The 21,549-nt window shown below is 36.8% G+C and overlaps 1 protein-coding gene across 1 annotated transcript; it reads left to right on the top strand.

Moving 5' to 3' along the window:
- Positions 1 to 865: 865 nt before the first annotated feature.
- Positions 866 to 5,429, top strand: LOC149446202 (LRRN4 C-terminal-like protein). The gene is made up of 2 exons (XM_089652841.1): positions 866 to 1,203; positions 4,360 to 5,429. Exons 1-2 carry the CDS (start codon positions 1,186 to 1,188, stop codon positions 5,290 to 5,292), a joined length of 951 nt encoding a protein of 316 aa, XP_089508967.1. The 5' UTR covers positions 866 to 1,185; the 3' UTR covers positions 5,293 to 5,429.
- Positions 5,430 to 21,549: the final 16,120 nt, after the last annotated feature.

Raw genomic sequence — 21,549 nt, 5'->3', positions numbered from 1 at the left:
TGTTTTATTGATGTAATATTCTAATTTTCTGAGATTGTGGATTTGGGGTTTTCATGAGCTGTAAGCCATAATCATCACAATTATGACAAATCACGGCTTGAACTATCTTGCTTTGCATGTAATGAGTCTATCTCATATATTAGTTTCACCTGTTAAGCTGCATCACTGAAATAAATGAACTTTTGCACGATATTCAAATTTTTCGAGTTTCACCTGTATATCTTATGCCCTAATCGATCTGTTTGCTTTGATATGCAGCACTTATTTGATAGCAAGATAAAAGTTGAACCAACTTTTCTTAAAAAAAAAAAAACAGAAGGAAAAAGAAAGAAGGAAAATAATTACCCCATAGGGTCTCAGAACAGGCAAAATAAGGAAGAGAGGATAATAAAAAAATTTACACAGCAGAGGAGGGGGGCTTCATTTTTTTGTTTTAATTAAACCTTTACTTTGGAGTATTAATTTTTAATTTACTCAGAGTTGGGCTTTTAGGCCAGGATTTGTTTATTCATTCTGATGACTCCAGGCATAATAAATTATACTAAGTGAAGCTTACCATTTTATAACTTTTTGATCAATTGTTCCATGCTGTTACATTTTCATCAGACAGTAATGTTACCTGCATTCACCTTGTTCATTCTCAAACTGAAGTAGTCATGTGAACAGACTGAGATCAAACATTTCTCTGAGCACTATAAAGAACAGGACTGCAAAGAATGTAAACACTTCTCCCAATAGCATAGTTATTCAGATTTATCAGAGAAAATTTCCTTGTAGGGAAGAATTGCTAGTGACCCACCCATATAAACACAGAGCCTGGGTGTCTGCACATCTGGAGTTCAGTTTCTCCAAGACAGGTTCCCACAGCTCTCTCCACATCTGCAGATGATATTCCATCCGCCTCTGGTGTCCCCCCAAGATTTGCTTCTGCCTGTCTGCCTCCCCTCCCCTCTATTTCCACATACTCAGTCAGTGAATCAGGATCGAGTCAAGTGACATCACAATCTCACAAGCTCTATAAAGCGAGGCACAGCATGTGGGAGGAAGAGACAAATATTCAGTTCCTAATATTACACTTCTGTTAATCTGAAACAAAAAACGTCGGAGTACAGAAAAGGGAACCACTACAAAAGAAAGGATATATTCACCGAGATTTATTAAATTGCAGGAAATAGAAATTCTAAGATGGCTTGTAACACAAAGGTAAGTAAAAAAGCATGCTAGAATTATTTCTGAGACAGGTAATGAAATTCACTTTCCACATGTTGAACTAGAACTTTATGCGGAAGCTGCTGAATGCAAGTCATGGCACGACGACTGAGCAGAAAGTTTGTTAACTTTTTCCAGGCTTTAGGTGATATTCATGACCATGTTACTACCAAAAATCACTCTTTTGCTTTGTGTGCCACATTAAATTATGATCTACAAAATTCAGCTACTTTAACAGAATGCCCTATTTGGGTATACTGTACTTCTTGTTTTCTAAAACAGTTTGATATGTTATCAGGTTACATACACAGGCACAGTAGCAAAGTGTCCTGGGATATTATAGTAGAAAGATAGCAAAGGCTGAAATTTGGATTTTGAAGTAGAAGCTTAAAAGTGGACTTTCATGGTCATATGACTGGCGTTATGTGTTCTATTCTGAAGAAATTCTCAGCAAGATCTGATATGTATTCTACAACATGTACAGTGTCAAAATGAAAGAATGCCAACTATTTTTAATTATTTATCAAGCATTGTTTCTGCATCTCACTAACAATGCCAAATCAATTTCACATTTAACTAATTACTGTGATCAGACAGGAAATAATGGTGAATTTAACTGTTTACTATGGGATACAGCACATTGTTGTCTACTTTTTTGCAGAAAACATGAATGCTTATCGTAATGTAAACCCAACATATGCTGATTAGTAGATACAAATTGTAAGGGAAAACTGTACCATATCTATGACAAGTGGTCTTAGTACACGGCAATTACATCTATAATTTTTCTAGACAGATGATATGTAAAATTTTAAAGCTGTTAATATGGCAGAGGCGTGCTCTGAACCAACAATTCAAGTATGCCATTGCTATAGGAGTTTTGACTGGAAACTGACCCTGTATACTGAGTACTGTATATACCATGGCGTTGATTTAAAAAAAAAATTGGGAGTGCAAAATCTGCAACCAATCAGCTTCCAGGTTTTATTGTGAAAGTTCAATTGAACAAGCTGAAGTTAGCAGCTGATTGGCTACCATGCACAGCTGCATCAGATTTTGCACTCTCCAGTTTTACTTTGAAAAGCAACTTTATTAGAAGAAATTGAACAGGAAAACAGTATATAACATTCAAGCAACAGACAATGATGCAAAAAATATAAGAAAAGAGAAGAAGAGATATAAGTAATAAGGAAAAGGAGGAAAATAAAACAAGATATAGACAGAAAACAAATCAAAGCCCCCAGGTCGGGGCATAATAAACATCAACAAATATAGCGCATCGTACACTGATAAAATTATAAAGCAACAACGTACAGATACAGGCTTGGGTGTGATGGCATTGCAACAGGATAAAAACACCACAATGCAGGATCAGAACCCTAAGTAGGGTCACACAGTCACAATGAAAGAACAACAAACAGGGTAGTGAATTGAGGGCAAGACCCTCACAATATATTGCACAACGGGTTGCCCCAAGCACTCAGCCAGCAAAGTAGCCGAGGAGGCAAGCCATCTGTCCCAAATCTTGTTTTATTTCGAGGGGCATCCTCTGTGAGCATAAATAAGCTTCTTGTATGGTAGAGTTGACCTCCGATAACCATAGTTGTAAAGTAGGAACGGTTGTCTGCATCCAGTAGTGCACAGAATAAAGTTTCATGGAGGAGAATAACTAAAAACTTATCCTCAGGCATATCTGGGAGGGAGCCCAACAGGCACACTCCAGGATCCAACTGAAGGGGTGAGCCCACATGGTCATGCAAAAATTTGATAATTTGTAGCCAGAAAGTCTGAACAGTCTTCCCGACTGTTCAGACTTTCTGGCTACAAAATATTGGACCACAAGATATGAATTAAATTACAAGATGACATCCAACACCACGGGCAGAGAGGGCAACGGCCAGGACGATAGCGAGAGACACGTATTGGCGTGAGATATGCCCGATGTAGGACATAAAGTTGGGTGAGTCTACCAGGTAATTTAGGGGAGACTTGTTTTACATTTTCCAACACCTCATCGCACTCTTCAGTTTTAGTAAATCAACCCCTATGTGTTTATCCCCTTGCTACACTTAGGTAATGACATATTGCCTGCTGTAGTCCTGGGTGCATCAATTCATATGTCCTGTTTGAGCTAGAGCTCTTCAGTGTTGGTTCACACACCTTTAGATATACCGTTCATAAGCCATGAGTGTGCACATTTATGGAGTTGATTTACAAAAGGAAAAAATGGCTGTTTACTTTACAAGGAAATGTTCTTTTAGCTTAATGAATATGGTAAAAATGCACTTTGCAGAGAATACACAATTATGTACAAAGACTCAATGCTTGCACATGATTGGATGGGAAAGTCATTAGAGCTTCACCTCATTCACTAAGCTAAGGGAAAATTCCCTTGCAAAGCAAACAGTCTATTTACCTGTACCCATTTGCTGATAATTGTAAAGCTGCCTATAGACATGAGATGATTAGTATCCAATGTAAATGGAGATTTGGTAGTACATCAAGTGTAGTAGGTGACCTCATCAAGAAGAATGATTTTGTTTCTTTCCAGCCAGATTGTACCATTTTGTTGGTTAACATTCTGTTCTTGAAAAAACTAAAATGAAGCACTAACAGAAGACACTTTATGCTTTCCTGCCTCACCACTTATTCATAGAATCGTCACTTGATTGCAAAGTAAAACCACCCAAAGGATCTTCACATGACAGTCCTGGGTGTGTGGGATACTTGTATCCCCCACGTCATTCTCTGATTCCTCCCACTGGGCCCTTCTTTACCAGCGGGGCCCTTCTTTACTACCGGACACAGTAGTAATGTAGGGACCATCAGGAGGAATCAGAGAATGCAGAGGAGGGCACAGGCACCTAACACCCAGAAATATGTCTGAAGTGAAGATGCTTCAGGCAGACTTGCTTAGCAACCAAGAGAAGATTTTGTGAATGGGTGGCAGGAAAGGTAAGCATCAATAGTCTTCTTTTACAGGAGTTCTGGTAGACTGGAAAACACTGATGAAAATATTATTGGAGATGCAAAACATATTTTTGAAGATTTTTTTTCTATCAAGTTTTCAGTAATAATTTTTTTCTCTTATTTTCTTTGATCTTTCTCTTCCCTTCTTGTGACATTTCTGTCCCTTTGTGATTCTTTTAGTTATCTCTTTCTTGCCTACTACTACTTCAACTCATCACAGGTTTGCATGCTGAGAAGAATAGCACAGCAGAACCAGAGGATAACAAAAACAACACAGTACCACTGAGTTACACCATGAGTCCTCTCACCACAGATTCTTCAGACTACAAAGGTGAACAGTCTTCTGTTCCTCAACCACGCAAGATCATGCAAAATCAGAAGACAACACGAGAAAGAATTCAATTTATAACTGAAGACATTGACTATGACAGCTATGAGGATGAAGAGGATACCAGTTACAAGAAGCATTTCACTTTGCCCCCACAAATATCTTATGAAGCCTGCCCCTTTGACCGCTGCAAGCATCTGGAGCTCCCATGCAGTGAAATACAGAAGCGTGCAGGGGGCAAATGCCTTTGTCCAGGGATAAGTGGACGTACTATTTCTCCTGATGCTCCACATTTACATGTCGTAACTCCTGGACAGAAAGGCATCAGTGTAAGCTGGTGCTCCCCTCTATCAACAGTGCAGGGATACAGGGTGCTGTATGGTGCTCCAGAAGGTCCACTGGAGCAAGGACCCTTACTTAATCAATCTTATCGCATCTTCTCAATACCAAACCTTGTCCCAGGCACAACCTACAGGGTGTGTGTAGTGGCCATAAATGATGCAGGAGAAAGCCAGGTGGAGCTAAAGGATGAAGAAAAAGAATGGCCCAGTCAGGAACGCATTTCAGGTCCATGTGGCATTTATAATACCTATGACCCCTATGCATCATATATTTATTTGGCAGTAGGAATTGGTTTGGCAGTACTAGCAGGTCTTTTAGGGATCTTTTCCTTTGTTTATTGGTTTAGGTGTAGAAAGAGGAGTAGAAAAATTAAAAGGGCAATTGGGGAGGAGATGGGGGTCACCAATATGTCATTTAGGGCAGAAAGTGTTGAGAATCTGTGAAAGAATACTTGTGAGGTATATGATGTGAGGCACTATTGTGATATTAATGAATAGACGGAAGCATGGCGTATTTACCATGTACATATGTTTTATGTTAATATTTATTTATTTATTCCAAATAAATCTATTTTTATACAGTTCTGTTTCTTTAATATTTACCTTTACATGTAATTTAAATACATACAAACTTACAGCATACTGAAGAACTCAAATGTATTTTGGCAGATATGGATGAAATAAGACGAAGCTTTAAAATATATGCATAAAAACAAAAACAAAAATTTACTATATTAGATAATATATTTAATCCTTAGATGCAGTGGTTGCATTAGTTTTCCATGCATATTTTTCCTTTTTTCAGCTGGTGATGTGGACAGTAACACACTTCCAGCCTTATGGTGACTATGCTTCATCTTCCACTGTATCTATGCAAGAGCAATGCAGTCACTCATTAACAGCAACACTGTCAACCTGTACAGAAGGTAGACTAGTACATTTAAACAAACTTTAAAAAGTCACCAATAAAAAAAGCTGAACACAAGTAGTTACAACAGTTTTTTTTTCTTTTGGAATAAAGATTTTAACTATGTGAATAAATGCTGGTCATTAGAAATACCCCTGACAGTGTTAAATGCTTGTCTCAGCTTGGTTTGTTAAAGGAAAGTGAAAAATAACAGAATTACTGGCAGGATCCACGGGTAATAAAACTATGTTAGAGGGGGCAAAGCAAAGACTGCTGCATTACTATTGACAGACTGCATCATATGTATATGTAATTTTTAGTTTGCCCATACAGTAGTTCCATTTTAAAATGATTGTAATTTTTTTATTTTTTTTAATTAAAATAACATACAGGTTTATATTTACCTGCTCTGAGCAATGGTATTGCACAGAGAGGCCTAGACCTCCTCCTCTGTGGTCCCCCGATTACACTCTTGGCTCCTCCTCTTGGTGTGCCATCATAGGAAGCATGAGCATGGGAGGAGGAGACAAGGGAGCTAGAGAGTTGGAGATTGTGGGAGGAGCGGAGAGTACAGATTGGGTGATATTTGGGGACAAGATTGGTGGCGTAATTTGGGGCAGAGTTATAAATGGTTTTATATGTGATTGTTAATGTTTTGAATTTTATTCGTTGGGCAATGGGAAGCCAGTGGAGGGATTGGCAGAGAAGGATGGCAGATATGGAACAGTTAGTGAGGTGGATGAGTCTGGTAGCAGCATTCATGATAGACTGAAGAGGGGATAGCCTGCGATGAGGTAGGCCAATAAGGAGGGAGTTACAATAGTCAAGGCGAGAGATAACAAGAGAGTGAATAAGTTGCTTAGTGGTTTCAGAGGTTAAGAACGGGCGTATCTTGGAGATGTTGCGGAGGTGAAGTCTTTAAGATTTGGACAGTGATTGGATAAGGGGCTGAAAGGACAGATGGGAGTCTAGGATTACACCTAGTACCCCGGCATGAGGGGAGGGACTGATGGTTGTATTATTGATCTTTATGGAGAAGTCAGGGGAGGGGGCACGGGCTGGAGGGAATAGTATGAGCTCAGTTTTCAAAAGATTGAGTTTGAGGAAGTGGAGTGACATCCATGCCGACATATCACTTAGTAGGTTAGTAATGCGAGAGGAGACTGAAGGGGTGAGTTGAGGAGTAGAAAGATAGATTTGTATGTCATCAGCATAGAGATGGTACTTAAAGCCATGGGAGTTTATCAAGTGACCAAGGGAGGAGGTGTAGATGGAGAAGAGATGGGGTCCAAGGACAGAACCTTGAGGGACTTATACAGAAAGAGGAAGATGAGGAGACAGAGTTATAGGTAACGCTGAAGGAGCGCTGCAATAGGTAGGAGGAGAACCAGGAGAGAGCAGAGTCCAAGAGAGTGGAGTTTTTTTGAAGAGGAGGGGATGGTCAACAGTATCAAAAGCCGCAGAGTGGTCAAGTAGTAAGAGTACGGAGTAGTGGCCATTGGTTTTAGTAGTTAGTAAACATTAGTGAGTTTTAGTAAAGCAGTTTCAGTGGAGTGTAGTGAGCGAAAGCCAGACTGTAAAGGGTCAAGAAGGTTGTTATCAGTGAGGTAGGAGCTCAGGCGATTGTAGACTAAGCATTCTAAGAGTTTAGAGATAAACGGGAGCAGGGAGATGGGTCTTAAGTTGTTCAGGATGGTACTATACCCCCTCTTACCCTATCCCAGTTAAATCCCCTCAAAATACAAAACAACAAGGACTGATTTCTGACTCAGAGTGCAAGCTTGTGTGGAGAATGAGGACTGCCTGGCTGTGCAGGACTATAGGGGGACCCAAATCCTTAGCAACCCCCAAGAGGGTAGTGCTACACAAGTACCTGTAATAAATAAAATACATATATGAGGGCTGTTTTACTTGCCAAAGGATTTTTATTTCTGCCCATCCATTCCTGAGAGTTATACAGCCCTGTCACACCACAGGGCCCTGTCTGGCAGGGAAGGAAACCTGATCTTTCTCTGCTGCAATGTATAGGACTCCTTTCCTTCCAAAACTGGACAGTGAAAAAAGAAACAGCCGCTTAATGAACCACTGGCGGGGAGCATTCACTGGTTTACCCGCTGGCAGGGTGCATTCACAGGTTTACCCGCTGGCAGGAAGCATTCACTGGTTTACCCGCTGGCAGGGTGCATTTACAGGTTTACCCGCTGGCAGGGTGCATTCACAGGTTTACCCGCTGGCAGGGTGCATTTACAGGTTTACCCGCTGGCAGGGTGCATTCACAGGTTTACCCGCTGGCAGGGTGCATTCACAGGTTTACCCGCTGGCAGGGTGCATTCCTCTTATGGCACTGCAGAACACCTGATAGACTCCTTATAATGCTTCCCACTGTTTGCATTTAAAGTTCACATTTTGGAACATGTTACATATTCAACCCATATTTAGGGTGGAACATGTAACCTGTGCCAGCAGCTGCAGCCTCTCCCCTTACCAGTGACAGTAAGTGGGTATCTTTTCCTGGTACCTGCTGTCTGAAAACACCGTGGCCATGCAGGGCTCCGCCCACAAGGCCACATCATTTTTTTACAGTTTCCTGTGAATGACTTGAACTGCAAGTACCATCTGCCTTTGCGGCCAACAGCTTGTAGTTTTAAACGGACTGCGGGGTCGCTGATGAGCTACCTCATACTTCATTTACACACCTTACAGACTGTAAACAGTTAGCCTGTATGAAAAAGCTGAAAGCTGCAGCATTTGTCTGCAGGAGTCTGGCATTGCACCCCTGATCCACTGATCATGGGTGCAATGCTTTCCAGGCTCCTCCAGGAAAAAATAATATATGCACATTTTTTCCCAGCATTTATTATTTTTTCCCAAAAGGTGACCTTAATTATTATAGCATTGCATTCATACAGTGTGTATAGAAAAGAATCCCTCCCTTTAATTAATCACATTTTGTTGGTTTGCAGCCTGAAATGAAGCCAGACACAGTTTTTGTTTTATCCAGCTGTATTTACTTTTGCAACTTATAACATCCAAGTGAAAGATATAATATCAACATGTCAGAAAAAATTCAAAATCAGAATCGCACCGTTTGAAAAAGGATCACCCCCCCCCCCCTATAAAAATGACTTGTATACTCAATCAGGAGTAGCTAATCACTTTCTCAATGGCAGACAAAGGCATTTGACTTTCAGTTGTGATCAGCTGTGGTCATTTTTATTAGCTCAGCATGAAAAGAGCTTTCCTGCAGCATTTCAGTTCCTGATAGTGCAACTGAATCAAACAATTAACTATGGGTGGCAAGGCACTGTCAAAAGATCTCTGGGATAAAGTCACGGACAGACACAAGTCAGGAGATGGATAAAAAAAATTCAAAGGCTTTTTCAATTACCGAGAAGCACAATGAAGTCTATTATTAAGGAGTAGAAGGTATTTGGTACAACACAGACCCTCTTTGGATCAGGATGTTGCTCCAAATGGAATGAAAGAGCCAGGAGGAAACTGGTCAGAGACACTACCAAGAGGCCTACAGCAACTCTGCAGCAGATGCAGAAATGTATGACAAATGTATGAGTGGTCATTGTGTGCATGTGACAACATCACAAATTCTCCACAAATGTGGCTTGTATGGGAGGGTTGCAAGAAAAAAGCCACTCCTCAAGAAAGGCCACATGCAGTCATGGCTGAGCTTTGCTAAATGCACCTTGGCAATTCTGAGGTCACATGGAAAAAGGTGTTCTGGTCAGATGAGACTAAAAGTGAATTATTTGACCTCAACACTAAACAATATGTCTGGCGAAAATCCAATACATTCCACCATCCAAATAACACCATTCCTACAGTAAAGCATTGAGGTGGTAATGTCCTGTTATGGGGTGTTTCTCTGCAGCAGGGACTGGAGCACATGTCAATATAGAAGGAAAAATAAAGGGGGCAAAATACTGTCAAATTATTGAGGAAAATCTGCTGTCTTCTGCTAGAAAGTTGTCAATGGGAAGAAAGTTTATCTTCCAACATGACAATGACCAAAAACACACAGCAAAATTGACCACACAATGGTTGAAGGAAATGAGGAAAATGTACTTGCATGGCCTAGTCAGAGCCCAAAATTAAACCCCGTTGAAAAACTGTGGAATGACTTGAAGACCGCAGTCCAAAAATGTTCACAATTGAATTTATCTAAACTTGAGCAGTTCTGCAAAGAAGAGTGGGTAAATATTGCAAAGTCTAGATGTGCAAAGTTAGTAGAGACATATTCCAACAGAATAAAGGCTGTAACTTAAGTAAAGCAAAAAGTCGTTCAACAAAACACTGACACAAGGGGTGATCCTTTTTCCAACTTCCAACTTTCCAACAGTGACACTGTTTTTCAATTTTTTTTTTCTGACATGCTGGTGTTATATCTTTCAATTGGATGTTATGAGTTGCACTGAGTAAATACAGCTGGATAAAACAAAAACTGTGTCTGTCTTCATTTCAGGCTGCAAAGCAACAAAATCAATTATTTTAAAAGGGGTGATTCTTTTCTATACCCACTGTATGTGTCTTTTATATTCGCTTGGAGTTCTGCTTTAAAGGCTTTATATGACTGAAACTGTCAATAAATCCAAGCGCATTAAAGAGCCATCCATATATAGAAATATAATGCATAAAATGTATGAAACCTGAGCACTGCTGCTTTGTTATTTACCTATGTAGTGAATCCAAGAGCATCAAAGAAAACAGCGCTGTGGGAGTGACTGTAGTTTACTAGGAGGTATACCTTTACTGCAAAAAGAGTCAATGTAGATCACAAATGTACACGCTCAAGCTTAAAGACATAAAGTGAGAAAAGTGTTGCAAGGACCCTTTCATCAGAGCCTGGAGAAGAAGGTGAGGTGTTCCCTCAGAAGATCTAGATGAATCTCCTCTGCACATGAAAGGAAGAAGTTCATCCTCTACAAATAGTAAGACCTTTCCAGATCCATACTTGGATATTATGTGAATTGGAAAAGGTGGGGGTGTGGATTTGCTGTGCGAGTGTGTGTGGATTTGCAGTGTTGTGGGGTTTTAGGGGGGAGGAGGGGTGGGATTTCTATGTTTGTGATTTCGAGCTCTAAGCTCCCAAGTATTATTCCTCTCTGATGGTGCATTTTTGCACTATTCAAAAAAACAAAAAAAAACAAAGACAGAAAAGTGTTGTGCACCCCTATTCTACAGAAGATGGAAAGCAGCACATCATTATGATTGTGCGCAGCATCAGCCAGCTGAATGTGTCAGCTGTGTGGCCAGTGCCACGAGCTGTAAGCTCCAGAATATTGTTCTCATGTGATGGTGCTTGCTTTTCTTATTCTGTATGTATTTTCTCTGTACAGCAACACTTCTTTTGTTGTGTACGCTGTGTGTTATTCTCAGCATATAATCCTTTTTTAACTCCACCGTGGCTGGTCCCAAGTCCATGCTGAGAAAGGAGGAGGGTTGAGTGCTGGGCCAGCAACCCAGCCTTTTAAAAAAACTAAACTTCTTTGTGGCTATGCATTGTGTCATCTGATGGCACACTCTTGAGCTTAAGGACAGCAAGATAGATAAGTGTTGCACGGCCTGTCTACCGAGGATGGAAAGCAGAACATCCTAATTCACATGATCAATTACATTACTCAGTGTAAAAAAACATTAATGTGCTAATAAAATTATATATAATAAATTATATATAAATTATGTTGATACAAAAATATATCTATAAAATTATGAGTCCAGTGAAAAAACAAAGTGACAAAAAATCAGAAAAATCCCAGAAAGTATATATATATAAATAATTAAAGTCCCGTGACAAAATTAATCAAATTAATTTATAATATATTTTCCATATGATTCTTCCGTGTTACGGATCCCTTCACCATCCACCAGTGCAAAAATCAACATTAACCGCACTCACCAGATAATGGTGAGTCACACGCCTTTCAGGATTGTTAAGGGCTCCTGGACCCCCTTTACTTTCTCTGAGACCTCCAAGTGCTGTTTCCTCTCATGTCTAGGTACCTCTTCTGCTTACTCCTCTCACCGAATCCCCCAAAGGAAAATCAGGAAGAAGAAAAGACCATAGCGTGATACCGCAGTAACTTCTCCTCAAATTAATCTCTCCAGACCACTCACATTCTTTTGCGGGATATAGCCCGCTTTTTATTCAAAACAACAGCGATTCTCTTCACAATTGATCCACTTTTCATGTACACCGATTATATAAGGATTTATATAAGGACCCCACAATTTAGTGTGCAGCAGGATGGCAGACCTCAGCTACAGACTCTTCTCCTTAGACTAAGATGGCCCCTTGGAACGCACCGCTCGGCGTGCGCTCCACTCACCGGAAATGACGTCAGACGACGGACCAGGCAACCGGAAGTGCGTCAACGCGTTTCGCCCCACCCACAGGGCGTTATCAAGACGCTCATTACCACTTCCTAGCCGCTTATAAAGCTTTGGGAGATCCCTCCCACTAATTCCTCTGGCACAAAAACCTGGATACAAGCATATCAATCACCACCATCCATCTGCACACCCATGTGGGATCCCTGTACATCGGAGGCCATTTCAAAAAATACATTACTTAAAAAATACATTGCTTCAAAAACATACTTTACTTAGAAAATATTCTTTAATATAAAAATAAAAATGAAAATAAATAAAAATGAAAATAAAAATAAATATAAAGATAAAAATAAAAATAAAAATAAAAATAAAATAAAAATAAAAAATAATAATAAAAATAAAAATAAAAATAAAAATAAAAATAAAAAATAAATAAAAAAATAATAAATCAATAAATAAAATAAAAAATATATAAAATAAAATAAAATAAAATAAAATAAAAATAAAAATAAACATAAAAATAAAAATAAAAATAAAAATAAAAATAAAATTAAAAATAAAAATAAAAAATAATAAAAAATAAAAAATAAAATATAAAAATAAAAATAAAAATAAAATAAAAATAAAAATAAAATTAAAAATAAAAATAAAAATAAAATAAAATAAAATAAGAAAAGAATAAAAATAAAAATAAAAATAAAAATAATTAAATTTAATCATGAACACGCACTACGGACATATAACTGAATATTACCAATTCGACAAGAAACAATTTATATCAATATCTGCATTCAACCCATTAGGATGCAATGTACCCATTTGGTAAATCCACTTCGTTTCATTTTGGGACACATTTATTACCATATTGCCTCCCCTCCATGGGACTTCTACTCTATCTATCCCACAAAATTTCAACGATGCCGGATCTCTATTATGATATCTTCTAAAATGGTATGATAAACTATGATGTTTGAACCCCTTCTTTATGTTCCTAATGTGTTCTCCCAATCTGGTGGCAAGTTTCCTAGTTGTTCTCCCTATATACTGGAGCTTGCAAGGGCACTCCAGCAAATAGGTCACATGCGTACTATCACATGATATGAATTTATTAATCTTATGGGATCCTCCATTATAACAGGATTGAAAAACCTTTATTTGCTTCTTTTTATCCCCTTTCAGGGTTCTACAAACCAAACACCTCCCACATTTGAAAAAACCAACCCTATCCAAGAAGGTAACCAATTTTTTAGGTACATCTGGAACATTTTTAACAAGTCTAGACCTTAAAGTAGTTGGTTTTTTATATATAAACAAGGGCTTACTAGGTAACACTTTCTCAAGCGTTTCATCCCTCATCAAAATAGGCCAATATTTTTTGATTATGTTTTCAACTAATTTGTAATGCTTAGAATATCCTGTGATAAAAGCCACATCCCCCAACTTGTTTTTACTTGCTTTTTTCTTAAGAAGTTCATCTCTACTAATCTTATTAACCTGTTCTAATGACATAGCCAAATTTTCTTCTCTATATCCTTTCTCCCTAAACTTTTGCAATAACACTTCAGCCTGTTCCAAAAAAACACCTTCATCATCACAATTACGTTTGATCCTAATAAGCTGACTCTTAGGAATGGATTTTAGCCAATTTTCATGGTGACAACTAAAACTTGGGATATATCCATTCCTGTCTACTTGCTTGAAATATGTCTTAGTGTAAAACCTGTCATCTTTCTTGTAAATTGTCAGATCCAAAAAATCAACTGCCACCTCACTAATATTTTTAGTAAATGATATGTTATAAGAATTAATCCCCATTTTTTGGATAAACTCCTCCAGTGTCTCTCTTGTACCTCTCCAGATTATAAAGATGTCATCGATAAATCTTCTATACACCAGCAACTCTGTGGTTTGTTTCTTAAAAATAGCTTCACTTTCCCACCTACTCATGAATAAGTTAGCCACCGATGGTGCATACTTGGCCCCCATGGCCACGCCTCTTGCCTGCCTATAATATTTCCCAGAGTACCAAAAGTAATTATGTGACATAGCTAAATTTAGACTATTAAGTAAAAATTCAGTTTGTTGTGGTTTTAAACCTGCCTTAGCCTCCAAGGCCCATCTAACAGATCCTAATGCATCCGTATGCCTTATGTTAGTGTACAGGGAATTGACATCCACACTCGCCATCACACATTTCCCCTCTTCCCTAATTCCCTTAATCAGATTAATCAAATCTCCACTATCCCTCAGGTACGCTGGAAACACTGGAACTAGAGGCTGTAGAAATTTATCCACATATTCACCCAATCTACAAAACAATGAATCTACCCCACTCACAATGGGTCTCCCAGGGGGTTTTTTAAGATCTTTGTGAATTTTTGGTAACTGGTAGATCACAGGTGTTATTGGAGCAGAGGGTACCAGATATTTAGTCTCTTTTTTGTTAAGTATACCTTTTCTACCCCCTTCTTTGACATGTTTTACTAACAAACTCTTATATTTATTGATAGGGTTACCCCTTAACAACTCATATGTTTCAACATCATCTACCAATCTACTTAGTTCTGTATAATAATCCACCTTATTTAGTACTACCAGGCCACCACCCTTGTCGGCTGGCCTTATAACAATATTTTTATTTTCCTCCAGCCTTTTTATACCAATATCTAAATCTTGTTTCTTCCTCATAAAGGGAATGGCTAAATCCTCCAGATCATGTTCCACCATTTTTTTAAACGTTTCTACACAACAGTTGTTGGAAATTTTCGGATTAAACACCGATTTATTCCTCAACTGTGTATGCAGAAAATAATCATCTCCTTTTGCACTATTATATTCAAAATTAGTTTTATTCGCCCAATACTTCTTTAAATTTATTTTCCTTACAAACTTATGTATATCAATATAGGTTTCCAGTTTATTCAGTTTTTTGTCCGGTGCGTATTTCAATCCTAATGCTAAAACTTTTAACTCTTCTTCATTTAAAACAGAATCACTCAAATTAAAGATCCCTTGATTTAAGTTGACCTCTTTCTTTTTCCTTGTCCCCCCTCTGCATCCCCTCCTTTTTGCCAGTAGGGTTCTTGTTGGTTCATAGGAGGTCTCCACCCTCCTCCTCCCCTCCTCGGTGGATAAAAAGGTCCACCTCTTCCCCTCATCTGAAAAGACCCTCTTCCTCCTCCCCCTCTCCACGGGGGTCCCCCATACCCCCCCCTCTGAAAATCCTCCCTCATTGGAGGGTAACCATATTCCTGAGGTGCTAGATTGCCCCAATTGTTAAATGGTTCAAACCTATTATATACTGGCACATTATATTTTGGTGTCCCATTTTGTCCCTTATTTTTTATGGGGGATTTTCTTTTATCCTGAGGGGATTTATTTTTGACCATAGGTGATTTCCCTGTCGTCCTCTCATTTCCTGTTCCTGGTGAGGAGCTCCTAGATTCACTATTATTAATTGTAACATCTTCCTGCCACTTATAAACATTATTATTTTTATAATCCTGCATATCCCGATAGTATTTCTTAATTTTCTTTTTCTGTGTATCTTCATCCACTTTTTTAACATATTCCTGAATTTGTTTAACCTTATCTCCAAACTCACTAGAAGTATTGAAAGGTGTCATTTTATCTTTTAATTCTTGGATTTTATCATCCAACAATTTAAGTTTCCTTTTCCTTCTCTGTACAATAAGTTCCATTAATTTCATTTCCACATTATTAAAGAAAGAAAACCATTCCTCATCCAATTCTTTACTTGTCAAACCATCATTGGGTCCCACCTCCCACCTTAACCTTCTAGGCGTGATCCCCTCTTTAATATATTTTTCTAGAGTGACTACATCCCACCATGCTCTAATCTGTTTATCCAATGAATTCTTAAGGTGCCTAAAATCTTTAGTTAAATCCATATGCTCATAATTCTGTGAAAAAACATCCTCTATATTAACTCTTTTCTGAGATGCAAAATTAAAAATATCCATAGCTGCTAAGTTTCAAAGATGTGATAACACCTCAAATATATAAAAAAACAAAACCTCAGCGCTCAGGACTTCCTATTTACCATATAAAACCCCGTGAGATGCTGCTGTGCACAGGTACAAAAGACCAAAAACTTTTAACAATGAAAACCAGCGCAAACCCACATGATCAATTACATTACTCAGTGTAAAAAAACATTAATGTGCTAATAAAATTATATATAATAAATTATATATAAATTATGTTGATACAAAAATATATCTATAAAATTATGAGTCCAGTGAAAAAACAAAGTGACAAAAAATCAGAAAAATCCCAGAAAGTATATATATATAAATAATTAAAGTCCCGTGACAAAATTAATCAAATTAATTTATAATATATTTTCCATATGATTCTTCCGTGTTACGGATCCCTTCACCATCCACCAGTGCAAAAATCAACATTAACCGCACTCACCAGATAATGGTGAGTCACACGCCTTTCAGGATTGTTAAGGGCTCCTGGACCCCCTTTACTTTCTCTGAGACCTCCAAGTGCTGTTTCCTCTCATGTCTAGGTACCTCTTCTGCTTACTCCTCTCACCGAATCCCCCAAAGGAAAATCAGGAAGAAGAAAAGACCATAGCGTGATACCGCAGTAACTTCTCCTCAAATTAATCTCTCCAGACCACTCACATTCTTTTGCGGGATATAGCCCGCTTTTTATTCAAAACAACAGCGATTCTCTTCACAATTGATCCACTTTTCATGTACACCGATTATATAAGGATTTATATAAGGACCCCACAATTTAGTGTGCAGCAGGATGGCAGACCTCAGCTACAGACTCTTCTCCTTAGACTAAGATGGCCCCTTGGAACGCACCGCTCGGCGTGCGCTCCACTCACCGGAAATGACGTCAGACGACGGACCAGGCAACCGGAAGTGCGTCAACGCGTTTCGCCCCACCCACAGGGCGTTATCAAGACGCTCATTACCACTTCCTAGCCGCTTATAAAGCTTTGGGAGATCCCTCCCACTAATTCCTCTGGCACAAAAACCTGGATACAAGCATATCAATCACCACCATCCATCTGCACACCCATGTGGGATCCCTGTACATCGGAGGCCATTTCAAAAAATACATTACTTAAAAAATACATTGCTTCAAAAACATACTTTACTTAGAAAATATTCTTTAATATAAAAATAAAAATGAAAATAAATAAAAATGAAAATAAAAATAAATATAAAGATAAAAATAAAAATAAAAATAAAAATAAAATAAAAATAAAAAATAATAATAAAAATAAAAATAAAAATAAAAATAAAAATAAAAATAAAAATAAAAATAAAAAATAAATAAAAAAATAATAAATCAATAAATAAAATAAAAAATATATAAAATAAAATAAAATAAAATAAAATAAAAATAAAAATAAACATAAAAATAAAAATAAAAATAAAAATAAAAATAAAATTAAAAATAAAAATAAAAAATAATAAAAAATAAAAAATAAAATATAAAAATAAAAATAAAAATAAAATAAAAATAAAAATAAAATTAAAAATAAAAATAAAAATAAAATAAAATAAAATAAGAAAAGAATAAAAATAAAAATAAAAATAAAAATAAAAATAATTAAATTTAATCATGAACACGCACTACGGACATATAACTGAATATTACCAATTCGACAAGAAACAATTTATATCAATATCTGCATTCAACCCATTAGGATGCAATGTACCCATTTGGTAAATCCACTTCGTTTCATTTTGGGACACATTTATTACCATATTGCCTCCCCTCCATGGGACTTCTACTCTATCTATCCCACAAAATTTCAACGATGCCGGATCTCTATTATGATATCTTCTAAAATGGTATGATAAACTATGATGTTTGAACCCCTTCTTTATGTTCCTAATGTGTTCTCCCAATCTGGTGGCAACTACTTTAAGGTCTAGACTTGTTAAAAATGTTCCAGATGTACCTAAAAAATTGGTTACCTTCTTGGATAGGGTTGGTTTTTTCAAATGTGGGAGGTGTTTGGTTTGTAGAACCCTGAAAGGGGATAAAAAGAAGCAAATAAAGGTTTTTCAATCCTGTTATAATGGAGGATCCCATAAGATTAATAAATTCATATCATGTGATAGTACGCATGTGACCTATTTGCTGGAGTGCCCTTGCAAGCTCCAGTATATAGGGAGAACAACTAGGAAACTTGCCACCAGATTGGGAGAACACATTAGGAACATAAAGAAGGGGTTCAAACATCATAGTTTATCATACCATTTTAGAAGATATCATAATAGAGATCCGGCATCGTTGAAATTTTGTGGGATAGATAGAGTAGAAGTCCCATGGAGGGGAGGCAATATGGTAATAAATGTGTCCCAAAATGAAACGAAGTGGATTTACCAAATGGGTACATTGCATCCTAATGGGTTGAATGCAGATATTGATATAAATTGTTTCTTGTCGAATTGGTAATATTCAGTTATATGTCCGTAGTGCGTGTTCATGATTAAATTTAATTATTTTTATTTTTATTTTTATTTTTATTTTTATTCTTTTCTTATTTTATTTTATTTTATTTTTATTTTTATTTTTAATTTTATTTTTATTTTATTTTTATTTTTATTTTTATATTTTATTTTTTATTTTTTATTATTTTTTATTTTTATTTTTAATTTTATTTTTATTTTTATTTTTATTTTTATTTTTATGTTTATTTTTATTTTTATTTTATTTTATTTTATTTTATTTTATATATTTTTTATTTTATTTATTGATTTATTATTTTTTTTTTTTTTTTTTTTTTTATTTATTTTTTATTTTTATTTTTATTTTTATTTTTATTTTTATTTTTATTTTTATTATTATTTTTTATTTTTATTTTATTTTTATTTTTATTTTTATTTTTATCTTTATATTTATTTTTATTTTCATTTTTATTTATTTTCATTTTTATTTTTATATTAAAGAATATTTTCTAAGTAAAGTATGTTTTTGAAGCAATGTATTTTTTAAGTAATGTATTTTTTGAAATGGCCTCCGATGTACAGGGATCCCACATGGGTGTGCAGATGGATGGTGGTGATTGATATGCTTGTATCCAGGTTTTTGTGCCAGAGGAATTAGTGGGAGGGATCTCCCAAAGCTTTAAAAGCGGCTAGGAAGTGGTAATGAGCGTCTTGATAACGCCCTGTGGGTGGGGCGAAACGCGTTGACGCACTTCCGGTTGCCTGGTCCGTCGTCTGACGTCATTTCCGGTGAGTGGAGCGCACGCCGAGCGGTGCGTTCCAAGGGGCCATCTTAGTCTAAGGAGAAGAGTCTGTAGCTGAGGTCTGCCATCCTGCTGCACACTAAATTGTGGGGTCCTTATATAAATCCTTATATAATCGGTGTACATGAAAAGTGGATCAATTGTGAAGAGAATCGCTGTTGTTTTGAATAAAAAGCGGGCTATATCCCGCAAAAGAATGTGAGTGGTCTGGAGAGATTAATTTGAGGAGAAGTTACTGCGGTATCACGCTATGGTCTTTTCTTCTTCCTGATTTTCCTTTGGGGGATTCGGTGAGAGGAGTAAGCAGAAGAGGTACCTAGACATGAGAGGAAACAGCACTTGGAGGTCTCAGAGAAAGTAAAGGGGGTCCAGGAGCCCTTAACAATCCTGAAAGGCGTGTGACTCACCATTATCTGGTGAGTGCGGTTAATGTTGATTTTTGCACTGGTGGATGGTGAAGGGATCCGTAACACGGAAGAATCATATGGAAAATATATTATAAATTAATTTGATTAATTTTGTCACGGGACTTTAATTATTTATATATATATACTTTCTGGGATTTTTCTGATTTTTTGTCACTTTGTTTTTTCACTGGACTCATAATTTTATAGATATATTTTTGTATCAACATAATTTATATATAATTTATTATATATAATTTTATTAGCACATTAATGTTTTTTTACACTGAGTAATGTAATTGATCATGTGGGTTTGCGCTGGTTTTCATTGTTAAAAGTTTTTGGTCTTTTGTACCTGTGCACAGCAGCATCTCACGGGGTTTTATATGGTAAATAGGAAGTCCTGAGCGCTGAGGTTTTGTTTTTTTATATATTTGAGGTGTTATCACATCTTTGAAACTTAGCAGCTATGGATATTTTTAATTTTGCATCTCAGAAAAGAGTTAATATAGAGGATGTTTTTTCACAGAATTATGAGCATATGGATTTAACTAAAGATTTTAGGCACCTTAAGAATTCATTGGATAAACAGATTAGAGCATGGTGGGATGTAGTCACTCTAGAAAAATATATTAAAGAGGGGATCACGCCTAGAAGGTTAAGGTGGGAGGTGGGACCCAATGATGGTTTGACAAGTAAAGAATTGGATGAGGAATGGTTTTCTTTCTTTAATAATGTGGAAATGAAATTAATGGAACTTATTGTACAGAGAAGGAAAAGGAAACTTAAATTGTTGGATGATAAAATCCAAGAATTAAAAGATAAAATGACACCTTTCAATACTTCTAGTGAGTTTGGAGATAAGGTTAAACAAATTCAGGAATATGTTAAAAAAGTGGATGAAGATACACAGAAAAAGAAAATTAAGAAATACTATCGGGATATGCAGGATTATAAAAATAATAATGTTTATAAGTGGCAGGAAGATGTTACAATTAATAATAGTGAATCTAGGAGCTCCTCACCAGGAACAGGAAATGAGAGGACGACAGGGAAATCACCTATGGTCAAAAATAAATCCCCTCAGGATAAAAGAAAATCCCCCATAAAAAATAAGGGACAAAATGGGACACCAAAATATAATGTGCCAGTATATAATAGGTTTGAACCATTTAACAATTGGGGCAATCTAGCACCTCAGGAATATGGTTACCCTCCAATGAGGGAGGATTTTCAGAGGGGGGGGTATGGGGGACCCCCGTGGAGAGGGGGAGGAGGAAGAGGGTCTTTTCAGATGAGGGGAAGAGGTGGACCTTTTTATCCACCGAGGAGGGGAGGAGGAGGGTGGAGACCTCCTATGAACCAACAAGAACCCTACTGGCAAAAAGGAGGGGATGCAGAGGGGGGACAAGGAAAAAGAAAGAGGTCAACTTAAATCAAGGGATCTTTAATTTGAGTGATTCTGTTTTAAATGAAGAAGAGTTAAAAGTTTTAGCATTAGGATTGAAATACGCACCGGACAAAAAACTGAATAAACTGGAAACCTATATTGATATACATAAGTTTGTAAGGAAAATAAATTTAAAGAAGTATTGGGCGAATAAAACTAATTTTGAATATAATAGTGCAAAAGGAGATGATTATTTTCTGCATACACAGTTGAGGAATAAATCGGTGTTTAATCCGAAAATTTCCAACAACTGTTGTGTAGAAACGTTTAAAAAAATGGTGGAACATGATCTGGAGGATTTAGCCATTCCCTTTATGAGGAAGAAACAAGATTTAGATAT

The sequence above is a fragment of the Staurois parvus genome, unplaced genomic scaffold (genome assembly GCF_062004578.1).
Source record: "Staurois parvus isolate SC_StPar_1 unplaced genomic scaffold, SC_StPar_1.0 ptg000694l, whole genome shotgun sequence".
Taxonomy (NCBI): domain Eukaryota; kingdom Metazoa; phylum Chordata; class Amphibia; order Anura; family Ranidae; genus Staurois; species Staurois parvus.
This window is presented reverse-complemented; position numbering and strand designations above follow the sequence as displayed.